The sequence below is a fragment of the Sturnira hondurensis genome, unplaced genomic scaffold (assembly GCF_014824575.4).
Source record: "Sturnira hondurensis isolate 20B ecotype Veracruz unplaced genomic scaffold, ASM1482457v3 Scaffold0008196, whole genome shotgun sequence".
In the NCBI taxonomy this organism is placed as follows: domain Eukaryota; kingdom Metazoa; phylum Chordata; class Mammalia; order Chiroptera; family Phyllostomidae; genus Sturnira; species Sturnira hondurensis.
Window position 1 is genome coordinate 9,905,760 of NW_028080827.1, and position 27,289 is coordinate 9,933,048.

Sequence of the window (27,289 nt, forward strand, 5' to 3'; positions counted from 1 at the left end):
TATTTTAAAAGCTGTTAAAATCATATACAGTGTTATTTTGACTACATAAAGAAAAGGAACAGAGAGGAAATATATGTATACAGGAGTGGAAAAAAGTAGGTTAACATTTGTATGGAAAAAGACATGCAGGTTATGATTATTACTAATAAATAATAATCCAAGAATAAACTCACAACGGTAAATCTACTTTTGCCCATTTCTGTGTGTATGTGTATATGCGTGTATATATATGTGTGTGTATATATATATATAAAACAAGTGTATTACAAAGTTTTAATGATTTTCTATGATTAGGGAAATAGATTATGGTACTTTAATTGTCTACTATATATACATTTTGAATGATCTGGGAAAGCCTCTTTTCCAATTTTGATAATTTTTGAAACAGAGGAAATGTATAATAAAAAAATTAAATAAAATTAGTTGCAATTTTAATATTAAAAAAACTTTTGATGGCTCTCCATTGCTTATGATAAGACAAAGACCAAATAATTGATTATGGTACATATAGAACTTATTTAACTCTGTGGTTTTAGTCTCTACATCTCTTACCCATGCAACCCACAGCACACCAATAATTCTCCCTTTAATTTTTTTGCTTCTGTACATTTTAAGCTCCTATGATTAGAATGATTTTCCTCCTTTCTCTAAATAGGCAAACTATTGTTGATCATTCTTTAATAGTTTGATTAATTATTTCTTTTGTGCTCACAAAATACTCTGACTATACCTCAACTTTGTCTATGAATGCTTGATAGGTCCTCTGTGCTGAGCATAACTTAAATATTTTGGAGGTGGGCATGCCATCCTCTGTTCATATTCCTGTGCCCAACACAGAGCCTGGTACAGAGTATGTGCATTCAATCAATACATAATATTTTTATATTATATTTTTTAATTTTTAAAAAGATTTTATTTATTTATTTTTAGAGAGAAGGGAAGTGAGGGAGAAATAAAGGGAGAGAAACATTGGCCTGCAACCCAGGCATATGCCCTGACTGGGAACCTAACCCACAACCCACTGTTTCGCAGGCTGGTGCTCAATCCACTGAGCCACGCCAGCCAGGGAAATACACACTATTTTTTAAATTAAGCAGCCCAAGTGTCCATCAGTAGATGAGCGGATAAAACAACTAAGGTACATTTTCACAACGGGATACTACTCAGCCATAAAAAAGAAAAATTTACCCTTTGCAACAGCGTGGGTAGCCTTGTAGAATATTATGCTAAGTGAAATAAGTTAGTCAAAGAAAGACATATACCATATAATTTTACTTATATGTGGACTCTAACGAACAAACTGAACTAACAAGCAAAATAGAGATAGACTCATAGATAGGGAGCAGGATGACAGCAATGGGGGGAAGTTTAGGGATGGAGGGATTGCACAAAAAGGAAAAAGGGCTTATGGACATGGACTATTTTTTATTTTTATTTATTGATTTTTAGAGAGGGGGGAAGAAACAGAGAAACCCACTCATTGTTCTACTTATTTATACATTCATTGGTTGCTTTGTGTATGTGCCCTGACCGTGGATCCAACCCACAGCCTTGGCATATTGGGACATTGCTCTGACCAAATGAGCTACCTGGTCAGGGCAGAATAAGCTCTTTTCTGAAGGAATCTCTAACATTTGTATACATGGAAACTGCCATGTACAGAACTGAAGTGAATTTGGAGTATAGACTTTTATAACAGCTCTGAACTATAAAGTGAAAAAGAAAGTTTACAAAAACCTCCTCTTTCAGAGATGAAACAGTTCAGTGCTTCTTCACATCTTACTTCTCCACTTTATGTTCCACATGCTGAAACAAACATTTAATCTGGTCATTTGCTTGCTTAAAATCATTTAATGGCTTCACACTGCCCTTAGCATAAGGACCAAATTCCTTGACTAGACTTACCAGGTGCTTATAACCAGGCCTTTTGCGGTCTCTCTGGCTTCACTCTCTAGTCACAGTAATACACAGTAACTTCAATTCCTCCAGATCACGCCCCCCCTCACCTCCTGGCCATCCCATGTGAATTTCACCATTCCCTCTCTGTACAGATAAATTTACTGAGGCTATGAAGCTTAAATTTCAAGACCTCACACCTACAGTGGTTGAGGTCTGTCCAGAAAGTATCCAGCCACATGATAAGAAAAATGTGGACATTTATTGAATAAGATTCAAGATACAAGAAAAACTGTACATAGGACAATGACACCTCAGTACCCTTCAAAGTAGGCACCTGCTTCATGGGACCTCATACAGTTCTCCCAGTGTCTCATCCACTGTTCAAAAACACTTTGTAAAATCCTGTGTTGGAATCTCCATCAGCTGCCCTGCTGTATTTCCCTGAATCTCATCCATAGGCTGAAATCTCTTTCCTTTCAAAGGTGATTTTAGTTTTGGGAAAAGCCAAAAATCACAGAGCCCATCTGGGCTGTGAGGGGCTGAGTCACCTGGGTGATTTAATGTTTCACCAAAAAAACTTTGCACAAGATATGATGAACAAGTCAGCACATTGTCATGATGAAACTGCCAATCACCAGTTGCCCATAGGTGCAAGGGACTGTAGCATCTCTCAACCAACAAAAAACACTGAGGTAGTACTCCTTATCAACTGTTTGCCCTGGAGGGACATATTCATGATGGACAACACCTTTCCAAACAAAAAACACAGCTAAAACACAAGATCATATTCTTGATCTTGCTGAGACTTTGCTGTACCTTCTCTTCAGGTGTGGAGAACCAGGTGACTTCCATTGGGATGACTGGGCCTTCATTTTGGGATCCTAGCTGTGGACCCACAATTCTTGAGAAAACTGGTTCATTGGTAACAGTTTGAATCAAGTTATTAGCAACTGCAGCACAATGTTCTTTCTGCTCTGGTAGCAGAAGCTGACAAATAAATTTTGCCATGACATGTTTCATGCCAAGATCCTGCACCAAAATCTTGAACACAGTAGTTTTTGGAATCCCCAGATCAGCTTCTAGTTCTCGCTCTGTCAGTTGCCGATCTTTGTTGAGTGTAGCCTGTACACGTTCAACATTCGCAGATGTTTTGATTGTTGCTGGACTTCCCGGGTGTAGATCATTTTTTTCTTTTTTTAAATATATTTTATTGATTATACCATTACAGTTGTTCTATTCCCCCCTTTCATTCCCCTCCACCCGCACACTCCCTCCCCCACCATTCTCCCCCTCTTACTTTATAACCACGTGTCTCAAGTTCTTTAGATTCTGTATTTCCCCCACTATTCTTGCCTTCCCCCCTATCTATTTTCTACCTACTGTCTATGCTATTTTCTGTACCTTCTCCCCCCTTCTCCTCCTCCCACTCCCCTGTTGCTAACCCTCCATGTGTTCTTCATTTCTATGGTTCCACTCCTGATCTAGCTGTCCTCTTGGTTTGCTTTTGTTTTAGGTGTGGTTGTTAATAACTGTGTGTTTGCTGTCCTTTCACTGTTAATATTTTTCTTCTTCTTTTCCTTAGGTAAGTCCCTTTAGCATTTCATATAATAAGGGCTTGGTGATGATGAACTCCTTGAACTTGACCTTATCTGAGAAGCACTTTATCTGCCCTTCCATTCTAAATGAAAGCTTTGCTGGATAAAGCAATCTTGGCTGTAGGTCTTTGGATTTCATGACTTGGAATACTTCTTTCCAGCCCCTTCTTGCCTGTAAGGTCTCTTTTGAGAAATCCGCTGACAGTCTGATGGGTACTCCTTTGTAGGTGACTGTCCCCTTATCCCTTGATGCTTCTAGGATTCTCTCCTTCATTTTGGTCTTGGCTAATGTAATTATGATGTGCCTTGGTGTGTTCCTTCTTGGGTCCAACTTCTTTGGCACTCTCTGAGCTTCCTGGATTTCCTGGAAGTCTATTTCCTTTGCCAGACTGGGGAAGTTCTCCTTTATTATTTGTTCAAGTAAGTTTTCCACTCATGGCTGTTTCTTTCCCCTTTCTGGTACCCCTATAATCCGGATGTTGGAACGTTTAAAGATGTCCTGGAGGTTCCTAAGCCTCTCCTCATTTTTTGAATTATTGTCTCTTCATTTTTTTCTGTTTGGTCATTTTTTCTTCTGGTCCATTCCATTGATTTGAGTCCCAGTTTCCTTTCCATCACTATTGGTTTCCTGGACATCTATCTCCCTTCATTTCAATTAGTTTAGCCTTCATATGTTCCTCTAATTTGTGACTATAATCAACCAGTTCTATGAGCATCCTGATAAACAGTGTCTTGAACTGTGCTTCTGAAAGGCTGGCAATTTCTCAGTCGCTGAGAGTTATTGACTCTGGAACTTTGAGTTCTTCTTGTGCCATCTTTTGGGCTGTTCATGCCTGTTATGTAGCAGGATTGGAGCCCTAGGTGTTCACCAGAGCAGGGCAACTCAGTCACTGGGTTGTGACGCTGTATGTGGGGGCGGGGTCAAAGAGGAGCAAGGACATCCCGTCTGCCACCTCCCGCCGCAGCCCCCACAGGTGCCGCAGCTGCCACCGTCACGGAGGCCCTCATGTTTCATCCCACTGCACGTGAGTGTGCCACTGTCATCAGCCCTCCACCACTGGGTTCGCCCCTTGGGGCCTGCCTGGTCCGTCTCTCTGTGCACCAATGTGCGACCTCGGTCAGTCTGCCCTGTATCCTGACCGGGTCCGGGCTACTTGTGCGCCTAGGTCTGGGGATCTTTTCTGCCTGACCCTGCTCCGCTGCTGGCTCTGCCCCTCTCACCATCCCAGTTGAACGGTTAGTTGTTGTCAGACTTCCATATAATTCAATTTTCTATTCTGTGGCTGTGTCTTTGTTCTCCAAACCTTTGTTGTATTCAAACTTGGTTGTGGGAGAAGGCACAGTGTTTCTACCTATGCCTCCATCCTGGCGGAAGTCCAAGGACTGCATTTCTATGGTTCCACTCCAGATCTAGCTGTCCTCTTAGTTTGTTTTTGTTTTTGGTGTGGTTGTTAATAACTGTGAGTTTGCTGTCCTTTCACTGTTCATATTTTTTATCTTCTTTTTCTTAGATAAGTCCCTTTAACACATTTCATATAATAAGGTCTTAGTGATGATGAACTCCTTGAATTTGACCTTATCTGAGAAGCACTTTATCTGCCCTTCCATTCTAAATGAAAGCTTTGCTGGACTCAACCATCTTTAAAGCATTTGTACCACACTCTTATTTGCACTGCACTCATTGCATCATCCCCACAAGCTTTCTGAATCATCCAAATAATTTCCAGGGAGAAGTACTCAGACTTAACACAAATTTGATGCAGATTTGTTGCTCTCCTCGCTCAGTCATTTTGAATGTGACATTGCGTACATATGCTCACTCAACAGCATCTACTGTCCCCAATGACTAGTACAGTGAAGCTGTCATTGTTTACACATGTGTACTTCAGTTCACTCTCCTTGGCTGTCAGGTTACATTGATGTTGTGCAAATCGTTTTTGTTAGATTAACAACAAGTGGACTTTTTGTATAGTATTTTACTTGATTAGGCCCCATATAACCTGTATCTGCTCCTGCCATTGTGCTGGCTAATCCTATTCTTCCCTTAGATTTCAACATAAATGTTACCTCTTCCTGGAAGGCATCCCAATTCCAGCCCTGAAACAGGTCAGATACTCTTGCCAAGAGCAGTAACAGTTATCTGATGTCTACCAGCCAAGAGTTCATCAGACCTTATTTTAATTACTGAATTATTGGTCTTCCTGTTATAACTTCTCCAAATGCAATGACCACACCTACACTGAATATGGCTGTCTTATTTTAGGGACTACAACATAGTAAGCTTGACAAATATTTGAGAATAAAAAAGTCGATTTGTAAATGAGCACTAAGTGCCAAACAACCTATTCAAAGGCAAACACAAAGGATCCAAAATGGAAGATGATACCTGAGAGCCTGTGATTCATTTACTTCCTGGATGTTTGGGGAAGAAATACACTGACTGAATGATAATACCCAGAAAAGAACTTCCCCCCCACATATAAAAACTGAGAAGTATGGAAAATATGACTAGAAACAAGATAAATAATAAAATATGCATTAAAAGTAGAACTAAACAGAGCCTCAGTGGTAACAATAATTAAGCACTATAGCTGGCCTGTTAAGAAAGTCAGCTGTATAGGAACCTAAAAGACACCAAAAACAATTTTCTGGAAGACTTCCAACATGAATAACAAACTAAAGCTGAAAGCAATTAACTTATAAAAAATTTAATGTTGGATATGTAGGGAAAATATTATTAAGTAATACAGACAGACCACTGTTTCCAAAACTTTTTAATGTACATATTAATCATCAGGAAATCCTAGCAAAATGGACGTTGTGATTCAGGAGTTTTGGGGAGGAGAGAGGGAAGCCTGAAATTCAGCATTTCAATATACTTCCAGATTATGCTGCTGATCCTGAGACCACATTCCAAAGAGCAAGCATGATAAAATCTATATCTAGAATTGGAAAACGTAAGTAATATGCTCCACTGGCTTTGGGTAGGCCTACCAGCTAAAAATGGCATATATACACATACACGCATGCATACATATACATAGTTGTTCATATGGAAAATAATACAATAAGTAATACAAGAATAAACTGTTTTGTGCACTCACAACTATAAACCTACTTTTGCCCCACCTTGTATGTGTATGTATGTATACATATGTATGAAATAGTACTCAGCAATAAAAAAAGAATGAAATCTTGCAATCTGTGACAATATGGATGGACTTACAGGGTATTATACTAAGGGAAATAAGTCAAACCGAATGACAAATATTATATGGTTACACTTATATGTGGAACATAACAAAACAAAACCAACAAAGAAAACAAAACAAAAACAGACTGAGAAACAGAGATCAACTGGATAGCTTTTGTATTTTTAAATAGGAAAAATTTGGGGGGACTTCCGCCAAGATGGAGGCATAGGTGGAAACACTGTGCCTTCTCCCACAACCAAGTTTGAATACAACAAAGGTTTGGAGAAACAAAGACACAACCAAAAGACAGAAAATTGAATTATACGGAAGTCCGACTACATCTAACCGTTCAACTGGGACGGTAAGAGGGGCGGAGCCAGCAGCAAGCAGGGTCGGGCAGGACAGGGCCCCCGACCCAGGCGCGCAGGCAGACGGGAACCAGTTGTGGTGCGGGGCAGACCGCGGGCACATATTCGCGCACAGTGAGACAGACCACGCAGGCCCCAGGGGGCGAGGGCTGACGGTGGTGGCACACTCGCGTGCCGTGGGACGAAACACGTGGGCCCAGTGACGGCAGCAACTGCGGCACCGGTGAGGGCCCTAGCGGCAGACGGCGGACAGGACGCCATAGTCCCTCTTTGACCCTGCCCCCACATACAGCGTCACAACCCAGCGACTTAGTTGCCCTGCAAGACCAGTGAGAGCCATTGTCCCTCTTTGACCCCGCCCCCACCTACAACGTCACAACCCAGCGACTGAGTTGCCCTGTTCTAGTGAACACTTTAGGGCTCTGATCCTGCTATGGAACAGGCACGAACAACCCGAAAGATGGCACAAGAAGAACTCAAAGTCCCAGAGCCAATAACTCTAAGCGACCAAGAAATTGCCAGCCTCTCAGAAGCACACTAGACACTGTTTATCAGGATGCTCACAGAACTGGTTGATTATAGTCACAAATTAGAGGAACAAAGTTACAAATTAGAGGAACGTGTGAGGGCTGGACTGATTGAAATGAAGGGAGATGCACAGGAAACCAATAGTGATGGAAAGGAAACTGGGACTCAAATCAATGGAATGGACCAGAAGGAAGAACAAAACATCCCACCAGAAAGGAATGAAGAAATGAGAATTCAAAAAAATGAGGAGAGGCTTAGGAACCTCCAGGACATCTTTAAACGTTCCAACATCCGGATTATAGGGGTACCAGAAGGGGGAAAGAAACAGCCACGAGTGGAAAACTTATTTGAACAAATAATAAAGGAGAACTTCCCCAGTCTGGCAAAGGAAATAGACTTCCAGGAAATCCAGGAAGCTCAGAGAGTGCCAAAGAAGTTGGACCCAAGAAGGAACACACCAAGGCACATCATAATTACATTAGCCAAGACCAAAATGAAGGAGAGAATCCTAGAAGCAGCAAGGGATAAGGGGACAGTCACCTACAAAGGAGTACCCATCAGACTGTCAGCGGATTTCTCAAAAGAGACCTTACAGGCAAGAAGGGGCTGGAAAGAAGTATTCCAAGTCATGAAATCCAAAGACCTACAGCCAAGATTGCTTTATCCAGCAAAACTTTCATTTAGAATGGAAGGACAGATAAAGTGCTTCTCAGATAAGGTCAAGTTCAAGGAGTTCATCATCACCAAGCCCTTATTATATGAAATGCTAAAGGGACTTATCTAAGAAAAAGAAGATAAAAATAGGAACAGTGAAAGGACAGCAAACACACAGTTATTAACAACCACACCTAAAACAAAAGCAAACCAAGAGGACAGCTAGATCAGGAGTGGAACCATAGAAATGAAGAACACATGGAGGGTTAGAAACAGGGGGGTGGGAGGGGGAGAAGGGGGGAGAAGGCACAGAAAATAGCATAGATGGTAGGCAGAAAATAGATAGGGGGGAGGGCGAGAATAGTGGGGGAAATATAGAATCCAAAGAACTTGAGACACGTGGTTATAAACTAAGGGGGGGAGAATGGTGGGGGAGGGAGGGTGTGGGTGGAGGGGATTGAAGGGGGGGAATAGAACAACTGTAATGGTATAATCAATAAAATATATTTATAAATAAATAAATAAATAGGAAAAATTTTTGAAATAGTATTTTGTGACCCATGAAAATTATATGAAACTCAAATTCCCATGTGCATACATAAAGTTTTGTTGAAACTCATCCAATACTCATGCATTTATATATTTCCTACAGCTGTTTCTGTGTGAGAAGCAGAGCCAAATACCTGTGGCAGAGACCATACAGCCCACCCCATCAGTGTACTTGGGCTGCCATAACAAAATACTACCGAGTTTCTTCAACAACAGAACTTAATTTCTCACAGGCTCTAGAGCTGGGAAGTCAAAGATCAAGGTCTGATAGGTTTTAATTTCTGTTGAGAGCTATCTTCCTGGCTTGTACACAGCCTCCTTCTCACTTTGTGTGGACAAAGAGCTTTCTATGTACAGTCACATTAAAAGTTACAGTATATAACCTTGTATTAAACACAAATTTAGTGGGCTCATAAACATTCACTTCATATCACCCACAAAGCCTAAAATATTTACTATCTGGCCCACTATAGAAAAGTTTGCCTAACCCTTGGTATAGACTCATAGTTCTCAAAAGTGGGCAGAATGCAAAAATTTCAGGATCCACCTTGACCTACTCAATTAAAATCTGCATTTTAACAAGATCCCGCAGTAGTTCATACACATATCACAGCTCAAGAAATATTGGTTTCCAATTTAGTGATCATGATAAGTAACATGAAAAACGTTTTTTAAAAAAAAACACAGATTTCTAGGCTCTACCCTGAGAGGAAGACAATTTTAAAAAACAGCTACAACGGCTAACCTTTACTGAGGATTTACAGTACTACTTGCCAGGCACTGTGCTAACTTTTATGTTCATGATTTCATTTAATCCTCCTAACATTCTAATTTACATATTTATCAAGAAAAAGAATGTGAGGAAAACTAACCAAATGATGCATTTTGACTTTTGGACAGTTCTTACACTGTTATCAATCTGCAAACATCTTGTCTTTAAATAGAGGTGGCTGTAAACTGGCAAATGATAATCTTCTTCATGATCTTAATGTAACAGCATTTATTAAATAACAGGTTTTTCAATTTTTCAAGTACTGAGGTTCTAAAGTTTGAGTTGAATATCAATCATATTTGGTATTTTCAGGTACTACACAGAATGAAATATTTTAAAAAATTTTTGTTCCCTTGATAAATTAAGAAAAAACAGCTGAGTATTCACTCAAGACTGTTGAAGTTTCAACATGTTTTGGCTTAATAACAGATTAAACACAACATGAGAAAGAGTAACTTAAAATATATTTCATAAAGAAGTGAAATACAATATATTTTAGAAATGTTCCCTTTGTTATAATTTGTACTCACACTTTGTCAGTGTTATGCCCTACATAGTTGTTTCTAAAATTATTCCTCTAAGTAGTATATTAACTTCAGTTAAATGAATTTACTTTGTAAATCTCTGAAAGAAAAAGAGTAAGAGAGTGCAATCAGGTACTGTTCAAAGGAACTATTTCTACTAAAACTAGAAATTAACTGTGGTAAAGCACAGGAAGAATCAAAGACAAGCAAATGTGAAATATGTTCCCAAAGATCTAGCCTGTGGTAAATAACATCGATATTATTAATGGAATTTTTACACCAATCCCAAAAGTGACCTGTTAACAAATGAATGCAAAGTGATCTCACAGAAACCAATGCTGCTTCATAACCTCAAAGCTAATCTGGACAGAAAACGTAACAATGTTCATGACGTAGATTATACGTTACTTTAGAATAGTAGAGACAGAAAAGAACAGAATAGAATAACACTGGCATCTATAATGATATCTGATATTATCAGATGACAGTTGATATTAAGGCACAAGTTTATCTGAAGCAAATTTATAAGCTGAAAGTCAAGTATGTAAAGTAATACTTGAAAGTATTCATGAATAGGAAGACTTTGTTATAAAACATAGTGTATTCTGACTCTATCTTAAGGGGTACAGTCAGGAAGTTGAAAAAAACACCCCACAACATAAGAATTCCCAGCTATAGATCTTCTGAGTGTTACTGAAGGCTTCCTTGTGTGAGCGAAATGAGGGAATACAGTTTCTGAAAAGACTGTGTGTCTTACCTTAATAAATGACTTCCGTATATCAAGTGATTCTAGTTCTCCTCCAAACGAACTGTTTTAGTGAGGTGCACAACAAACCCTCTGCAATAAAACTAGTCTCTTCTGTGTCACAAAATATGTTGTCTTGACTAAAGACGAGATTACAACTCCCTCCACCTATCAGTTTGTTTCATCTATATAGTTCTTGATTTTCTTTCTTGAGATATGTGACCACATGACCAAATCCTATTCTATTATGGTAAAAGATACCACCCATAAATCTGACTTAACTTTATCATGCTTCCATACAAACTGGCAGAGGGACTCTAAAGTTACATTATTAATCAGGGATAGTTATTTTGTTTTTGTTTTTTACTTCTCCCAGCACAAACTGGAAGTTCCAATTTTGAATTTCTAAAAAAAAAAAAGGGAAAGAAAAGAAATCCGTGAATTTTGAAGGTATACAAGTTAGTTACAAACATTACTAATGATTTTAAATATTTTGGGTCTTTATAATTGGTGCTAAATCTCATGCTCACTATTCATGCTTGCTGTGAACTTTAATAGCACATGTTCTTTGGCAAAAAAGAAGCCAAAGATTACCTTATATCAGTGTCCTAAAAGCTACACTAACAATAGTACCATCTAAATAATCCCTCCCTTTTCCCTCTATTATATAAATACTGAATAATTAAGAAGTTTCTGACAGCTTATGAAAATAATCCCTCTGAAATTAGAACTCTAACTTCAGAATGTAAAGCCAGTTTCTGAAATAAAGAAAAAGAGGAACAAATTGTTTCCATCAGTCTATTACAAGGGACCACAAGTGTGTTATTAATTTTGCTTTCTGTTTACTGAGATAAAAAAACCGTTTTAAAAACTGTACTTAAAACTGGGCTAAACATTAAAAGTGCCAAGAAAAAAAAAGCAAAAATAATCACTACAAAGATGCAAAATCTTAAAGAAAACATCAAACTACCATTTCAAACAAATCACAGAAACACTAAATCACAAGCTTAATGCTTTTTCCCAATTCCCCAAAAGTCAACCACTTCTAATTAAAATCAAATTGTATATTTTTAAATCAAACTAGCAATATCAAAATACTTCCATTGTTCTGCCAATACTTATATTATACTAATAAAAATATGAGAACCTTTAAAAACAAAAACATTCTACATTTCAGAGAATAAAGCTTTGAGGGTTTAGAGTAAAATGTTCTAAAATAACTTTCCTTATAAGTGCAATTGAATTTTGTTAATCAGAAATTTTGCAGAAAAGTAAGCAAGTCAGTCTACTTCATTTATTTTGGTTTAATCCTTCTTGTTTTAAACAGAGGTCATATCTGCTACATCTTTTTATCTGGTACTACAGTGCCTTACTCAGAAAAATAAAAAAATCCTTGTTACGTAAAGTGAAAAATATAAACTTATTCATCTCTTTCTTTCAGAAACAAAGAACTGTATATATCAACAATAAGAATGCGTTCCCATAACATACAGTTTTACTGAAAATTTAATTACCAAAAGTGGAAACAAGAGAATGTGTATTAGGGTATCAGAAAAGGGATTAGTATGAAAATGAAATTTTGAGACATCAGTTTGCTACTCAAACTGACATTGAATCAGCAAACAGAAGCATTAAAATTTCATTTCCAAGACCGCTTAATAAATCTAGTTCCAGTTTAGAGTATCTTTATTGTGCAAAGACTCAGTAAAAGCAAGTATTCACCATGGAAGACACAGATAGGGTTCCCTTAACCTACTGCCCTCTAGACACATCACTCTCTGTTAAACAGGCAGCTCCTGCCAGATGCTCTCACTCAAACTGGTCACAGATGGTCAGTTGTCCAGTTAACAGAACACACTGCCCTCCCAATAGCCAAAAGTAAGAAGGAAAGGAGTGAGAGCTGTTAACGCATGCCTGCTTAATGAATTAAACCCACTCGCTTGCTCTAAGCTTGGCTAAGCCACAACAGTGACTTTCTAGAGAAGCACGAGTAGGCCCCAGGGCTCACAAGATTAAAAGGCATTCTGAAGGAGGTCTAGTGAACAGCTGTCTGGTGCTTGAATCCACACAACTGCATCCCCTTGGTCAGCCATTCTGGTCATGACTTCTGCAACTCCTGGGCTTTGGAACCTAGTGTCCAGCAAGAAAGCTCTATAGCTGGGACGGAGTCCTCCGTTACTCTGCACTGCAGTGAGTCCAACCACTCAGTCTAATTCTGTGTATTCAGGAAATACGGAGCTATTTTAATACACAGGCTATACTGACTAATAAAATCATTTCCTAGTTTATACATTATAAAAAGATTTTAAGGTGAATTATCCCAAATGGCATACATAAAGGATTTTACAACACAAAAGATATTACAACATAGGTACTATATATGTGATTTAATTTTAAAACATCCAAGGAAATTAAGGTTTACAGTATTTGAAGCTACTATTTACAGATTTCTTAAAAATTTCAACAAAGATCATCCTTACCTCTCCTCTCCCAGCCAAACCCTAGGGGACCAGAGCAAGATGTAAGGACCATGTTCTGATGCAACGTGACGGACTTCGAATACCACAGCCCTGGTGGCTTCAGCTGCAAAGTGTCTCTCAGATGTTAGCTGTCCTTTCAACATTCAAGATGCAGCAAGAAACTATTAGCTGGCTTCTTGATATAACTGTTAGACTTTAATATGGAAACAATGCTAAAAAGTACAAGGACTCAGTACCTGATAATACAAAAAATGCTGTCAGTGCAGCTCAAAATGCAGAGTCAGTGTTCAATTTGGATGTAAGTAACCCAGATTTGAAGGCTGGTATAATGGCTTTGGCTAACCTTCAGATTTAGTGTCATGATGATTACCTGGTACTGCTTAAGGTAATTCACATTTTGGTCCAGAATCATCTAACACAGAATGCAGTTGCTAAAGCAAAAAAAAAAAAAAAGGGATTGCTTGTTGCTTTAGACAAGTGTATTCCTGGTTTTGACACAGGAGATGCAGTTCTTAATGAAGCTGCTCAAATTCTATGATTGTTGCATACAGAAAATCTCAGAGAGCCACAGACAAAATTTAATGAAGTCACAGTAGCTGTTCAGGCAATTGTTGCCGATTCAAAGACAGACCACAACACAGTCTGGAGAAAGTTGGAAGATAAACATTTTAGGATTTCATCTTCTCACCTACTTAGTACAACTGGGAACCATGTTGTACAGTGGAAAATTGTAACAGTGGGAACTGTAACCCACTCCACCATTCTTTTGACACTGTTTCTGTCAGTGCTAAGTCTGACTATGTGGCTTATAGATGAAAAGCATGTTTGTATAAGAATTTTTGAAACTAGTTAAAAAGACACAAACCCCAAACTTCAAGCATCTCAGCTCCAGGAGGTTTGTGGCCTTTAAACCATGGAGCCAAGATGACATAAAGATAGGATGACTAAACTAGGATGATGCGCATCGGGTCATCACCTGCATTTTTGGAACGGACTGTGCTCACCTGCACGAAGAAAACTTTGCAACCCTCTCCCTTGATCTCTCTGCTCTGTTCCCCCCTCCCTCCTTATAAAACACTTCTGTCTCCAAGAGGTGGAAATGGGCTTTGTGATGTGAGTCCCCCATGTTCCAGGAGACAGGTTTTGAGACATGAGTCCTCCCTCTTCCAGATGGCCAGCATCTGCAAATGAAACACTTTCCTTTACATCAGCACCTGCCTCTGGAGTATTGGCTTTCGTAGTGGGGCGGGGGGCGGGGGGCAGTCAGGACTGCGTTGGGTTACAGTAGGTGTTTCAAAATCAAAACATCACACTTTCAAGGGAAGAATCCCAGAAATTGACTATGTTATAGAGATGTACTATCATTGCTTTTTCTTTAAAGTTCAGGAAGTGGGTGTGGGACATCAATCGGTCATCTTCTCTATATGTGTGCATCTATAGAGAAGTTTTACATTATAAAGAATTGTTTTTCATCCCCCAAGTTTTAACTGCTTTTTAATCTTGCCACAAGCAGAGCATCATTTTTTCTAATAAATTATTTGTTTGTTTAGAATAAACTACCTATATATTCAAGAAGAGTGTTCTATAAAGCTGATTTTCGTATCTTCAACATATTTACATTTCCTTAACAGTGAGTTTGACGTATGATTTTTCATGAACAATGGTGCCAAATCCTGTTTCTTACTTGATACTGAGAACAGTTTTCTTGACCAAATTATATGCATATGGAAAGGGAGAACACATCAAGAAGCCAGGGCTAGAAATACATGTAGCCAACTTTGGTGACAGTAGGTTAGGCAGTATCATTTCAGTATCAATGGTCACCCTGGAGCATATGTAATTTCTCGTCATTTATAAAGCTGTGTGACAGACATCAGTAGCGAAACTTATTTAACCAAAAGCAGATTAAATTAAAATAGGACACAACAGGATTAAAATCAAAGTGCCATCTGGAAAACCGTTGTCAAGAGCCTGAGGATGAGGTTCCAATTACCTGCGTGTGAAAAGATTCCTCCCACTGCTTCTCACGGAGTGGGGAATCACATCCAATGCTGCTCTCACAGCCTGTGCTACCATGAGGTACTGTACGTGAGGCCTGTGCTATAGGGAAGGAAATGGACAGCCCATTTTGGGACCACTGTGCCTCTTCCTTCCTGCACACAAAGGGGCAGTATGTGACAGGGAAAGCTAGCTTGCACTGTGAAGTCAAATATGTGGAGAAGGTGTTGTCACAATTTAGTGGGAATTTGTTAATCACAATTAGAGCTGCAACAAACAGCTAAGTGTGCATTTTATATCTTAAATATGCATGTTTATAATGCATGCATATTTAAGAAAATATATAAATAAGAAAATAAGAAAAAGAAATAAGAAAATATAACTCATGTATTTATTATAGAATGTACATTTCTTTTCTTTCTACTAAACATGCTATACGACATGAAATTATTTTACCCAGTAAAGATAAGATGAAAATGGAATAAAAGTGTCTTTCAGAACTCTGCTGAGTGCAATCACAAAGTTAGTGCTTCTTCTCTAGTGGTTCTGGGCTAGAGCTACATAAAATAAACATTTATAGTCACATAGGTCATATGTAAGAGTATGATTTTGTGCATAATTTACGTGCATTTTTATACATGTAAAATAATACATACATAGCACGCTTGGGCAATTTCTAAGTTAAAATTAATTTTGTGTATTCTCTGATCCTTTGGTAATGTTCTTCTTTTACATTCATATTCCACATCCACCACACACCCACAATAACTGATCATGATCTCATTCTACCAGAAGTGAACTTTGGAAAGAAAAGCAGATAGGTGCCCAGAGGTGTGGAAAGATAGGAAGATACCACAGTTTTCTAACATTCTGCCAGTTCACTCACAATGGTGAGTCAAAGACCAGTCACTGACTTAAGCAGCAGGATACACACAGTGATGTAGTAAAGTCAATTTTTTTTCTTTTTACCATTTATCAGTTCCACTGGCTTACATCCAGTAACTTTTCTCCCAGTTGGTTAGAGAGGAAGGAAAAAAGAAACAGCGCAGCACTGACTCACTCACCTAAACCACTGAGCGTGTGGAGAAGGTCACTGGTGTCTAAGAGGATGGGTCCATTCTCCTGCTGCCCTTCCTCTTTGTAGTACAGCTTATAGCCCTGGATGTCTGCTGTGTCCTCAGCATCCTGCTGCCATCTCACAGAAATGGTGGTACAGTTCAGAGGCTCCAAATGTAACTCTGGAGACTTAGGGGCTAGAAAAATTCACAGGAAATATATATATAAAAACCCTAAGTCACATGAAAGCACAGGAAAGCAGAGATCTCAGATCTCAAGCTGACCATTGCAAAAAAAAATCAAATCCAACAATTATACTTTAACTTTCAATTTCACAATGATATTAAAGTTTGAAACAGAATACATAAAATACTACGTAAAAGACTAAGGCATATAAGAACAAAATAATGTCTATATTTGTGTATTAAGAGACAGTAAGTACTTTCTAATTCTGACCATCCAATATCCCTCTGTGATATACAGAACAGGCATTATTATTAAATCAACTAACAGCAACAAAACCATTCAGGTTACATTCCACACTAGTAAAAGAGGAAGGTCAAAACTTCTTAGTCTTACAGTCTTTCTAGTAAACTGATGTTTTAAAAAATATATATCAACAATATTAATTAGGCCTCTCTCCCATATGTGTATGTGTGGGTGCATGTGTAAAATTCAGTTTGATTTAAATGGATCTTTCCATGGAAGATTTCCCAGGCAAACAAATATTGCAACCAGGAATTTTTACACACTAATGAGTTTGATGCAAAAAGTACTATTCAATAAAAAGTTTAATTTTTTTCCTATTAAGTCCATGATCTATTGGATACTTTTATTCATAAAACAAAATTTAAAAATATAAATGTAACTTAGATAAGAAAAAGTATCTAAAGTAGAAATACAGTGTTATTTTTCCTCCATCATCTTTAGAAATTCACCTTGTACACTTGTAGCTTTGGGTGTCCTATGTGAAGTCCATACTGACGACTCTCCCAGCCCCACTCTTGTGGCAGCAGTAATCCGCACCAGGTAGACACTATCAGGTTTCAGGCCTTTCAAAAGATATTCATGTGTGTTCCCTGGGAGCTCCAGAACTTGGATGGAGTTCTCAGTGCTTAGGCGGAAGGACAGACGATAGAGCACCACTTGGCCCCTCCGATACTTGGCTGGGATTGGCAGCCAGGAGATGAGGATATCAGTGGGACTGCGACTTGTCAAACTAATTTCAGGAGGTCTCAGAGGAACTGGTCATATAAGAAAACAGATTGCTTATAAATATTTAGAATCAAAGTTGTCAATCAGCAAACCAATATTGACTGAATTTTCTTAATAGCAACATATTATAACATAATAAAGAAGAGATGCCTTCAACCCTAGAAAAGGTTTTCAGAGTACAAATCATGGGCAGGCAGTGAAAGGACCAATCATAGAGAACCAGAAAAAGCAAGACTGTCATCAATGTTGTTTGGGATGAATATGAGATTACTTAATACTCAAATAAAATATGAGAATAGTGCTCAATTCCACTAAAATACCTTAAGAACATGAAAGAGAGAATTGTACAAGAGCTGGGAAGCTTAAGACAGGAGGGTTATAGTGTAGCAAATATTTTAAAGTGTAAGGGTGGTATTTTTTTTTACACTGTCCTAGGATAGAATGGACCACCACAGTAGCTTCTGAGGCCAATACATTTCTATCACCACAATTACTTTAGCAAACCTGGTTCCCTTCACTTCTGCAACATCATGCAGAGTTAGTGATCGAGTTTGCACGTAAGGGTGGTATTTTAAAAATTTGTGTGAATTTTGTATTCCCAACTTATATATAAAGATGGAAACAACATTTTTCCTCTAAATAACTTGAATACAACTGACACTCCAAGAAAATGAGTCAAGTATAGTGGAAGGCAATCAGGTTCGGTGTTAAGAGAGGTTCTGGAGTTAGCCTGTGTGTTTGAATCCTTGTTCTACCATTTACTGCTCTGCGTGATTTTGGCCAAAGTAACTTCCCTGTGTTTCTTTTCCTTCAGATATAAAATGAGGATGATAATAATAGCTCATTCCTATCTCAGTCAATGGCAATTACTTGTCTAACTCAAGCCAAAATCCTTGGTATCATCTTTGACTCCTCCAAACACACTCCACATTCAGTCCTGTGACTCTGTGATTTCCACTGCCACCTCCTTGGTCCCTGTCACCATCACCTTTAGCCTGTGTTGTTGCAATAGCCTCCTAACAGACTTCCCAGCTTCTCCTTTGTCCCTACTACCTATTCTCAACACATTAACTGTTAAAATGTAACTTAAATACTGTCACTCTTCTGCTCAAAATAGCTCCCATTTCAGTCAAAGTAAAAGCCAAAGGGCTCTCTGAGCTCCATCTGCTTACTTGGTCAGCTCCCATTAATTCTCTGCCTCATCTCCCACTGCTTCCTACTTGTTCCCTCCCTTCTAGCCATACTTGAGCTTCAGGCCCTTAGCATCTTCCATTTCCTCGGCCTGGAATGCACTTCCCAGTCATCTGCCTAACCAACTCCCTAATTTTCATTTCCTTCAGGTCTTTGTTCAAATGTCCACTATTCAGTGAGCCCTTCTTTGGTGACTCTGTCTGAAGTCTCAAACCCTCCCAACATTTTATACTCCCCTTCCCTGCTTTTTTCCTTCTTCACAAGACTTACCACTATCTAACATGACTGTTTACTGTATCTGTTGTTCCTCTGCCCCTTCTCCCACTAGAAAGTAAGCTTCTTGAGTGCAAAGACAGGTTTCTTTCTTTCTTTCTTTCTTTTTTTTTGCTTCTTGTTCACTATTAAATATTGAATAACACATAGCAGGTACTCAATAAACATGTATAAAATGAATGATGAAATACCAGGTAGAAAAGAGAAAATTTATTAAGCATTTCTGAGTCCTTTATGTGTATGAACTCATAAATTCTCACAAAAACTCAATATAACAAGTATTGTAACATAACCATTTCTACTTTATAGCTGAGGAAACTTAAGTACAAAGACGTCATATCACTTGCCCAAGGTCACATAGCTTGTAAGTGAAGGAATAGATCCAGGCAGACCAGACAGAGCTCACATCCTTACCACCTACCCTCTACAGTCTCTTGTAACAATAGTTGTTCTATCACAAACTTACATAGGGACTAAATGAGACAACAGAGGAAAGGTTACTGAATAGGCAGGGATAGGCACTATATAAGTGTTAGCTGTACTGGCTGTGCACTGCTGTGCACTCCAGGAGACACATGCATTTGTTTGAGAAATATGAACTTAGAAGACAGAGAGAGGCTTGTGAAGAAATCTGAAAAGCAGTGTCAGAGGTCTGAATGTTGTCCACAATACAAAATCAAACAGATTAAAAAGCTGCAGAATAAGGAAAGGTTTAAAGGAGAAAAACTTTGAGAACATAACGGAATTGGCAAGCTTACTACATTTAGACTCATTTTCTTCAAGGATGTAGAGTGGTACACCTCATATGCAACCCAAAAAACCTCAAAATGCAAAACCAACCAAATAAAAAAATCCTTCGACATGCATGTTAGAGGTTGTTAAATGTAATGAGATAACTACAGAGGTCATATGTATTGTGGCTCACTCCAAAATGAAACAAATTCTTACATGAAAACTGAAATTCAGAATTCAGTATCCAGATCAGTGATAACTTTTTCATTTAGTCAATGTTTGAATTTAGAAGCATCTAAATAAGTGGCATTATAAAGATTAAGTAAGAGATCTGGGGCTAAATGAAGGAAGACAAAAAAGACTTGAGAATCACTTTTATAAAAACGTTCTGAAAACTAAGGGTGGGTCATTTCTGGAGGATGAGACACATCTGTAAAGGGAGAACAGCATAAGTAAGCACATTTTAAGTAATCTCCTTTTCACACCACAGGGTGTAAATCTGGGCCTTCTAGAGCCTCTGCAGAAAGAGTTAGAGGGAGAGACTCCACTCCCCAGGGCTATCTCAATAGAAGGAATTTCTCTCAGTTGTAAGAATATACAAAGGGCTGTCACAACTCAACTTCCAACCCAGGGTCAGGTAAAAAACTGAACAAGTATCATTTTCTTCCTTAAGTAGAATAAACATATTGTATCTAAAAATAAACTGATTTTATAAAATATTTTTACCTGGCAGGTATTAAATTTCATAAACTCTCAGTTTAAGAAGTCTAATACATCTAATATACATATAATTGACTTCATCATTATATATACTCAATAGGTAACTGTCCTTATATTTATTCATGCCTAAAGAATATACTTAAGTAAAAACTAAATACTGGGGGGGGGGGGTGCAGGGCTGGGAATACAAGAAAGAAAACTGTACTTGAACAAAAGTTAAATAAATTTAAAAAACTAAATAAATAAAAATTAAAATAAAAGCTGCTGCCATTTGTGACAACATGGATAGATCTTGAGAATACTATGCTATGTGAAATAAGTCAGTCCAAAAAAAGTTAAGAACTGCATGATTTCACTCATATGTGAGATATAAAACTGACAACAAATGAGCAAATAAGAAAAACAAACAAAATCTAACAGACATGGTGGTTATCAGAGGGAAGAGGGGTAGGGATAGTAAAGGGTAAAGGAGGTCAAATATATGGATTTGGATAAAAATTTGACTCTGGTTGGTTAGAACAAATACAAATACAGATAATATATCATAGAATGGTACACTTGAAACCTATATAATTATGTTAATCAGTCACCCCAATAAATTTAATTTAAAAAGAAAAAAAAACTGCTACATATTTACGATTTAAACTAAGAAACTTAAATGCACTGTTAACACCAGAATTTTATGATTAAAAGTTATATTATAAATTATAAATAAAAGTTCTTTTTATTCTTATCATGTTACTATCAAAAAGTGAAAGTCAGATTTGAAATAGCAAATTAGCCTGCTGGTTACCACACCACTTTTTTTAATCAGAAGGAAATATTTTCTCTATTTTAAAACATTTAATGAAATTGATTAAACATATGAATATTCATACTTAAATGACCAAGAATCATGTTTTCTTACCATCCTCTAAAGTATTCTGTGTCACATGGTCAGACATCTGGCTGGCTCCCATTGGCATATACGCCACAATGTAGAAAGTATAATTGCTGGCAGGTTCTAAGTCATCAATAATATAATGAGTTGTGTCATTTCCGATGACTACTTGATATTCTTCATTATTTAAACCTACATTAATGAATCAGGGTTTAAAAATTAAGAATATTCAAAACAAAATTAACTAGACCATTTCCCTCACTGTAAAACACTGGTCCTTGCATCTAATCTCTATCAGTTATCTTTTGTTATCCTTTAAAAAATGTGAATAGGAAGGTTTTTATTTTTTAACAGTAACCATTTGTCTTGCTACAACTTACTAGTTTGAATTTTTCCTAAAGAAATCAAACCAAAAATAATTAATCTTCTCTAAACTCCATTAACATGTAGTCAAAACTCACAGCAGAGACAATATGCAACAGTAATGCACAGAGCTTAACACTACAGAATACTGTAATTCATAAGTGTAAATTTTACTTGCTTAAACTCATGGCTTCTTTTTTCTTTTAAACATTAATGGAGAGACAGTGGGGAATGTAATGACTCTACTCTTTATAAAAACAAACCAAATCAAAAGTTGTCCTGCAGAAGTTCTCAGTTTGCCCCTAGAGATTCTATTAAATTTGACTGACACAAGTTGTTCTTTTATTTATATTGAAAGCAAAAGATCTGGGAAGCACAGAATGTGCTTCAGGACGCTGTTTCACAATGAGCTTTTTTTTTTAAAGAGGAAAAAATTCTGAGCAATTCTCAATAAAATATGCATGGCAAGGTATAGAAGAGGATTTGTCTTTGTGGGATTTAACTCCTACAGAGCAAACCTGTAATGTGGAACAAGAGCACTGGTCGCTACTGTGCTTTGCGAACAATTCACAGTAAATGGACGTCGACTTAATCAAAACTCTCTAAGGACAGGGCCCCTTCTCCCCACCCTGGATTTATAAACAAAACAGAAGGCAAATTCCACTATTAAGTTTTCCCACATTTCTGAATGAACTTGATAGCATTTTAATTAGACAAGATTACAGGCATTTCACAACAGACTGGCTAATGTCTCGTTAATTAGGAACTGCATAGTACGATTTCTGACCTACTAAACAAGGTCCTTGAGTTCGAATTAAAAAGCCTTGTTCCAACCCTGAATAGACCACTGAGTTGCATGTGGAGACTCTAATGAAAGAACCATAATAGTGAACAAGAGTGGTCTCCACCAAAACCAGCATTCCTTTTACCTTCCTAAATCACTAAAAAGGGAATTAACATACTCCAACATGCTCAGTGATCAGACCTTCATTCTTCTTGCTACCATGACCCATGATTTAAATTCAAAATATTCCTTTTCAAAATACTACTTCAAAGGACAAAAAACAATAACAACTACCTGTTTCTATAAACAATTATAGTACATCCCCATTCCTTGGGTGTTTGGATTTGTTTTTAATGTCTATTGCATAAAAATTAGGCTGTTTGTATATAGAAGTAGTAGCTGTAAACCTCTACTATGGTTTCTATGAAAAAATCAATAGAGAAATCTCTAGGATTTATAAGCAGTTTTTCCTTTTCCTCTAAATTCTTTAAGAAAAGAAACAATTAAGATACAAAAGATTCCAGAAATGTAATAATAGTTCTGAATAAAAAATTGAAGACAGATCTGATTTCTATTTTTATATACTGAATGAAACATTAATAATATCTTGTTCAATTTTCTATCTTGTTCATATAGAGTTCTATATGATTTCAGAAAACATTCAAAATACATAAAATCAAATATATGGAGAATTTGATAATGTTTACTTCACCCCCTTTAAAAATAACATGCTACAGTGACTATACTACATTGTTTTATTAAGCAGTTACAGCACTGGTTCTATGTAACTGCTTACTTAAACTGGCATATTAAATCTTAGTTAACAAATTTATATCTTTGCTGAAATGAAATCCATAAATACACCAATCTATATATTTTACCTGGCAGAGATGGAATAAAAAAATCTTAAACTATACTTATATTCACAAAGTGTAGATACATACTATGATAGATAATTTTATTAAAAGAGATACAGAAAGGCAAAGAACTTCAAAAACATTATATGGATCATGTAAAACATCATTCAAACTGAAAACAAATTCATGATAACAAGTGGGACTTAAACACTCATCGGCCCTGGCCAGTGGCTCAGTTGGTTAAAGAGAGCATCATCCTTATACATCAAGGTTGCAGGTTGGTTGCCTGCCCAGTCAGGGCACATACAAGGAGCAACTAGTGAATACATCGATAAGTAGAACAACAAATCGATGTTCCTCTCACCCTTCCTCTCTTTAAAATCAATAAATTTAAAAAATTTAAATAAACACTCCTCAAATTACTTACCTTCTGCTTTCATGTAGTGCACGGAATAAGCGATAACTTTGTCTGAATTATAAAGTGGCCTCTCCCAAGCTAAAAGGATGGCTGAACTTGACATGGTTTCAGCATGTACATTACAGGGAGCACTGGGTCGGTCTTCTGACATTACTACGGTGAGTCTGGCTCTAGATAAAATTGATCCTTGGCTATTCTCAGCCATGCACTGATAAATAGCATCATCTTCAGGAATAATCTGGTTAATTACCAATTTACTGAAGAAAGAAAAAAATTATTTCTATGAAAAATTCTAAGAAAGATGTAAAATAAAGTTAAATCATTGCTAAGAATACTATCATTTTAAATGGCAAAAAATAACAAAACAAAGAACAAAAACAATGTATAGTAAGACCTACTGAAAAAAATGGATATGAGTTACTTAAAATTACTCTTATTCTCTGAGTCTATGTAGGTATTTGTTACATCTGAATCCTGCTGATTTAAATGACAGCTCAATGTCTTTTTAAAAAGTTGGCTTTCATTGAGGAAGTATATTACTCTGTAAAAGCATCTAATTTATATAATATTGCAATGTTACATAAAATTGAGGTCAACAAAAATTTTTAAAGTTTTGTGCAACCTAAATGAGAATGTTATAAGAAGATTCATATTTATATAAATAAAAGTAAATTCTTAAAATCATTAAGTGTGACTTATGGAGGAATTCTTAGAGAATCAATTTTTTTCCTAATTTCCTCATTTATGGAAGAAAGAACTGAAACCCTTAAGGGTTAATATGCTTACTAATTACTTAGCTACTTGCTCATCAGGACTACAAGCCAGGTCTGGGGAACTGCCCAATGCTCAGTGTAGCTAACCACTTCCATGATCCACATATAAAACGATCTATGACATGCTGAGACAATCTTAGTTTAGTTTAGTTTCAAGTACCAAGATAACTAAAATACTTGATATTATGAGCATTGTCATTTCACATAAAAATTACTAAGGCCATCATATCGTATCTAAGATAGTAGCAAAATGGCATAGCCTACCTGTTGTACATTTTAATTCTACCATTTGAATGTATCTTTCTTCCATTTTTCAACCATGACATTTTGGGTGAGGGGATTCCTTCAGCCTGACATACAAATCGAGCAGTGCCAGCTCGAGGTCTCGTTAAACTTTCTGGCCATTCAACAAACAAAGGAGGAGCTATATGTAAAAAAAAAAGAAAAATTATTTCTGTGGACCCAGCAGGAATGAGAGTCAAGGAAGAGTATAGCAAATCACCAAGTCCCACCCCTGAAAATATTTAACATTTTGAGCCTCCAGTCTACACTCTACATAAATCTATATCCAGACCCCTTTTCTATGCATTGTTAAATGGTTAAATTTAACAATGGATGGTTAAAATTTTAGATTGGTGAATGGGTATATGGATTTATGGGTGGGTGAGGAGGAAATAAGAGGGAAGCTTACGAAAGAAAGAATATAATGGTATGGAGGTAAAGGGAATGGTGACTTCAGAAAAATAGTTATATTTTAACACAGGACTTAAATTTTCTCCAAAAACTGATTATTAGATTAAGAAACTTCTTATTGACCTTCATATCAATGATACAAAATTCAAGAAAGGTGGAAAAGTAAGCTATGAATAAGATAAAACAGCAAATGTGAAAATGTAAGATTCTCCTGAATGCAGAACAAAAGAAACATACCTAACACAGTTAAAGTTGCCATGGCAACTGTAAAGTTTCGTGTGCCTGGGATAGTGGCCCGACAAACATATACTCCAGCATGTTGCAGCTTGACATCAGATATCATGAGATTACCATTTCCAAGTACCCGAGTATTAAACACATCAATGGTCTTGTGATCTATTTCAAAGGGAATATTTCAGTTACAACAATGTAAATTATGATCTAAAGTTAGTTCAAAAGATCTCTCTCCAAACAATCCTATCATAAAAGTATAAAATTCCCTATACTAAAACCATTTTTCTACACACTAAAATGATAAAAAGTTAAAAGCCACCTAATTGCCAAACATGGGTTTTATATATGAAATAAACATTTATCAGTTTCACTATAATGAACAAAGTTTAAGTAAGACTCCCCACCACCTCCTTGGACAGACATACCAAGACGGCTCCAAGAAATGATTGGTTTGGGATTTCCTGTGGCCATGCATTCCAAAACAACAGTCTGATGAAGAGATGTTGTTATGTTCTGTGGACCTGCTATAATGGTTGGTGTGTGGAAGGATTTAGATTCCTTAGCTTTGGAGAAGAAAAGGCAGAATGTAAAAATAAGTTATAAGTAAAATATAAGTGAAATGAACGAAAATATCTATTCATAAGTTATTTATTTTTCTTTTGTTAAAACAAGTGAGATATGATTCACAACAATTTACCCATCTGAAGTACAGTTCAATGGTTTTTAGTATCTTTGGAGTTGTGTAGCCATGACCACAATCACTTTTAAAACACTTTCATCACCCCAAGATGAGACCCCATACCCATTAGCAGTCACTCCCCAATCTTTTTTCCCCATAGCCTGGCAACCGCTAACCCACTGTCTCTCTGGATTTACCCATTCTTGACATTTCATAGAAAAGGAACCACACACTACATGGTCCTTTGTGGTTGGCTTCTTTTAACAGCATAATATTTTCAAAATGGAACATGTACCAGTACTTCATATCTTTTTATTGAGTAACAATAGAATATATAATTATATTAATAAAATGCATTTTATTAATTCATACGCTGATGGACATTCAGACTGTTTCTACTTATTCCTTTTTTTTTACTCATTCATTTTTAATTGAGGTTCAAACATTTATTTAATGTCTCAATATTTTTGCAAAAAGTTTTAAACTTAACAGATCTTTTGGAAAGTAGTATCTTGTGAAAACACTCATATTAAGTTTAACAGTGACTTTAGACTAAGTTTTCTTCCACTATATTCAAGTACATTTAAATTATTTAAAAATAGAAACCAGCATCGATAAATTTAATTCCATTTTAATAATTTATATATTTCTTTCTTCACATTCATCTCTCTAGCTATCTGCCTTCTAATTATATTCATGTATGGTAAAATATAAAAAATTATATTCACTTAATGTTAACAATAATAATTTCTGAGTATCAGAATTGGGGCTATTTTAAAACTTCTATGTTTGTACTTTTTTACTTTTATAAACATTACTCTTCATAATAAGCATGCCTTATTGTCATAAATGCAAATTATAATTTTTCTTAAACAACAAAAAATATCAAACTGGAAACAAATATCTCTATAATGACAATGGACAATTCTGGTGTAAGTGAATGACTATTATTCTCTTTTCTGTGTTTTACATATTTTTAAAAAACTGAAATGTTTAAAATACTCAATCTTTCTTAAAGATGTTGACACTAACATAAAACAAGTCAGCCTCCAAAAGAAGCAAGTTACTTATACATAAAAATGACCATTTTCCTAATGGATTACAATATTTTCAAT

The 27,289-nt window shown here is 36.7% G+C and overlaps 1 protein-coding gene, 1 non-coding gene and 1 pseudogene across 2 annotated transcripts in view; 1 reads left to right on the plus strand and 2 right to left on the minus strand.

The window, feature by feature from the left end:
* Positions 1–14,161, plus strand: part of LOC118992462 (RNA transcription, translation and transport factor protein-like) — a 33,617-nt pseudogene extending 19,456 nt beyond the window's left edge.
* PRTG (protogenin) overlaps positions 1–27,289 on the minus strand; it is a 141,070-nt gene that overhangs the window by 55,333 nt on the left and 58,448 nt on the right. Inside the window, exons 5-11 of the mRNA XM_037053944.1 lie at positions 25,921–26,058; positions 25,499–25,657; positions 24,833–24,992; positions 23,805–24,052; positions 21,401–21,565; positions 17,301–17,606; positions 16,371–16,559 (exon numbers count right to left, since the gene is read on the minus strand). Coding sequence (XP_036909839.1) covers positions 16,371–16,559; positions 17,301–17,606; positions 21,401–21,565; positions 23,805–24,052; positions 24,833–24,992; positions 25,499–25,657; positions 25,921–26,058 — 1,365 coding nt within the window. The remainder of the gene's footprint in view (positions 1–16,370; positions 16,560–17,300; positions 17,607–21,400; positions 21,566–23,804; positions 24,053–24,832; positions 24,993–25,498; positions 25,658–25,920; positions 26,059–27,289) is intronic.
* On the minus strand, positions 18,002–18,134 carry LOC118992652 (small nucleolar RNA SNORA66). Its single transcript, XR_005067672.1, has one exon. It is a non-coding gene; the product is annotated as a small nucleolar RNA SNORA66 (small nucleolar RNA).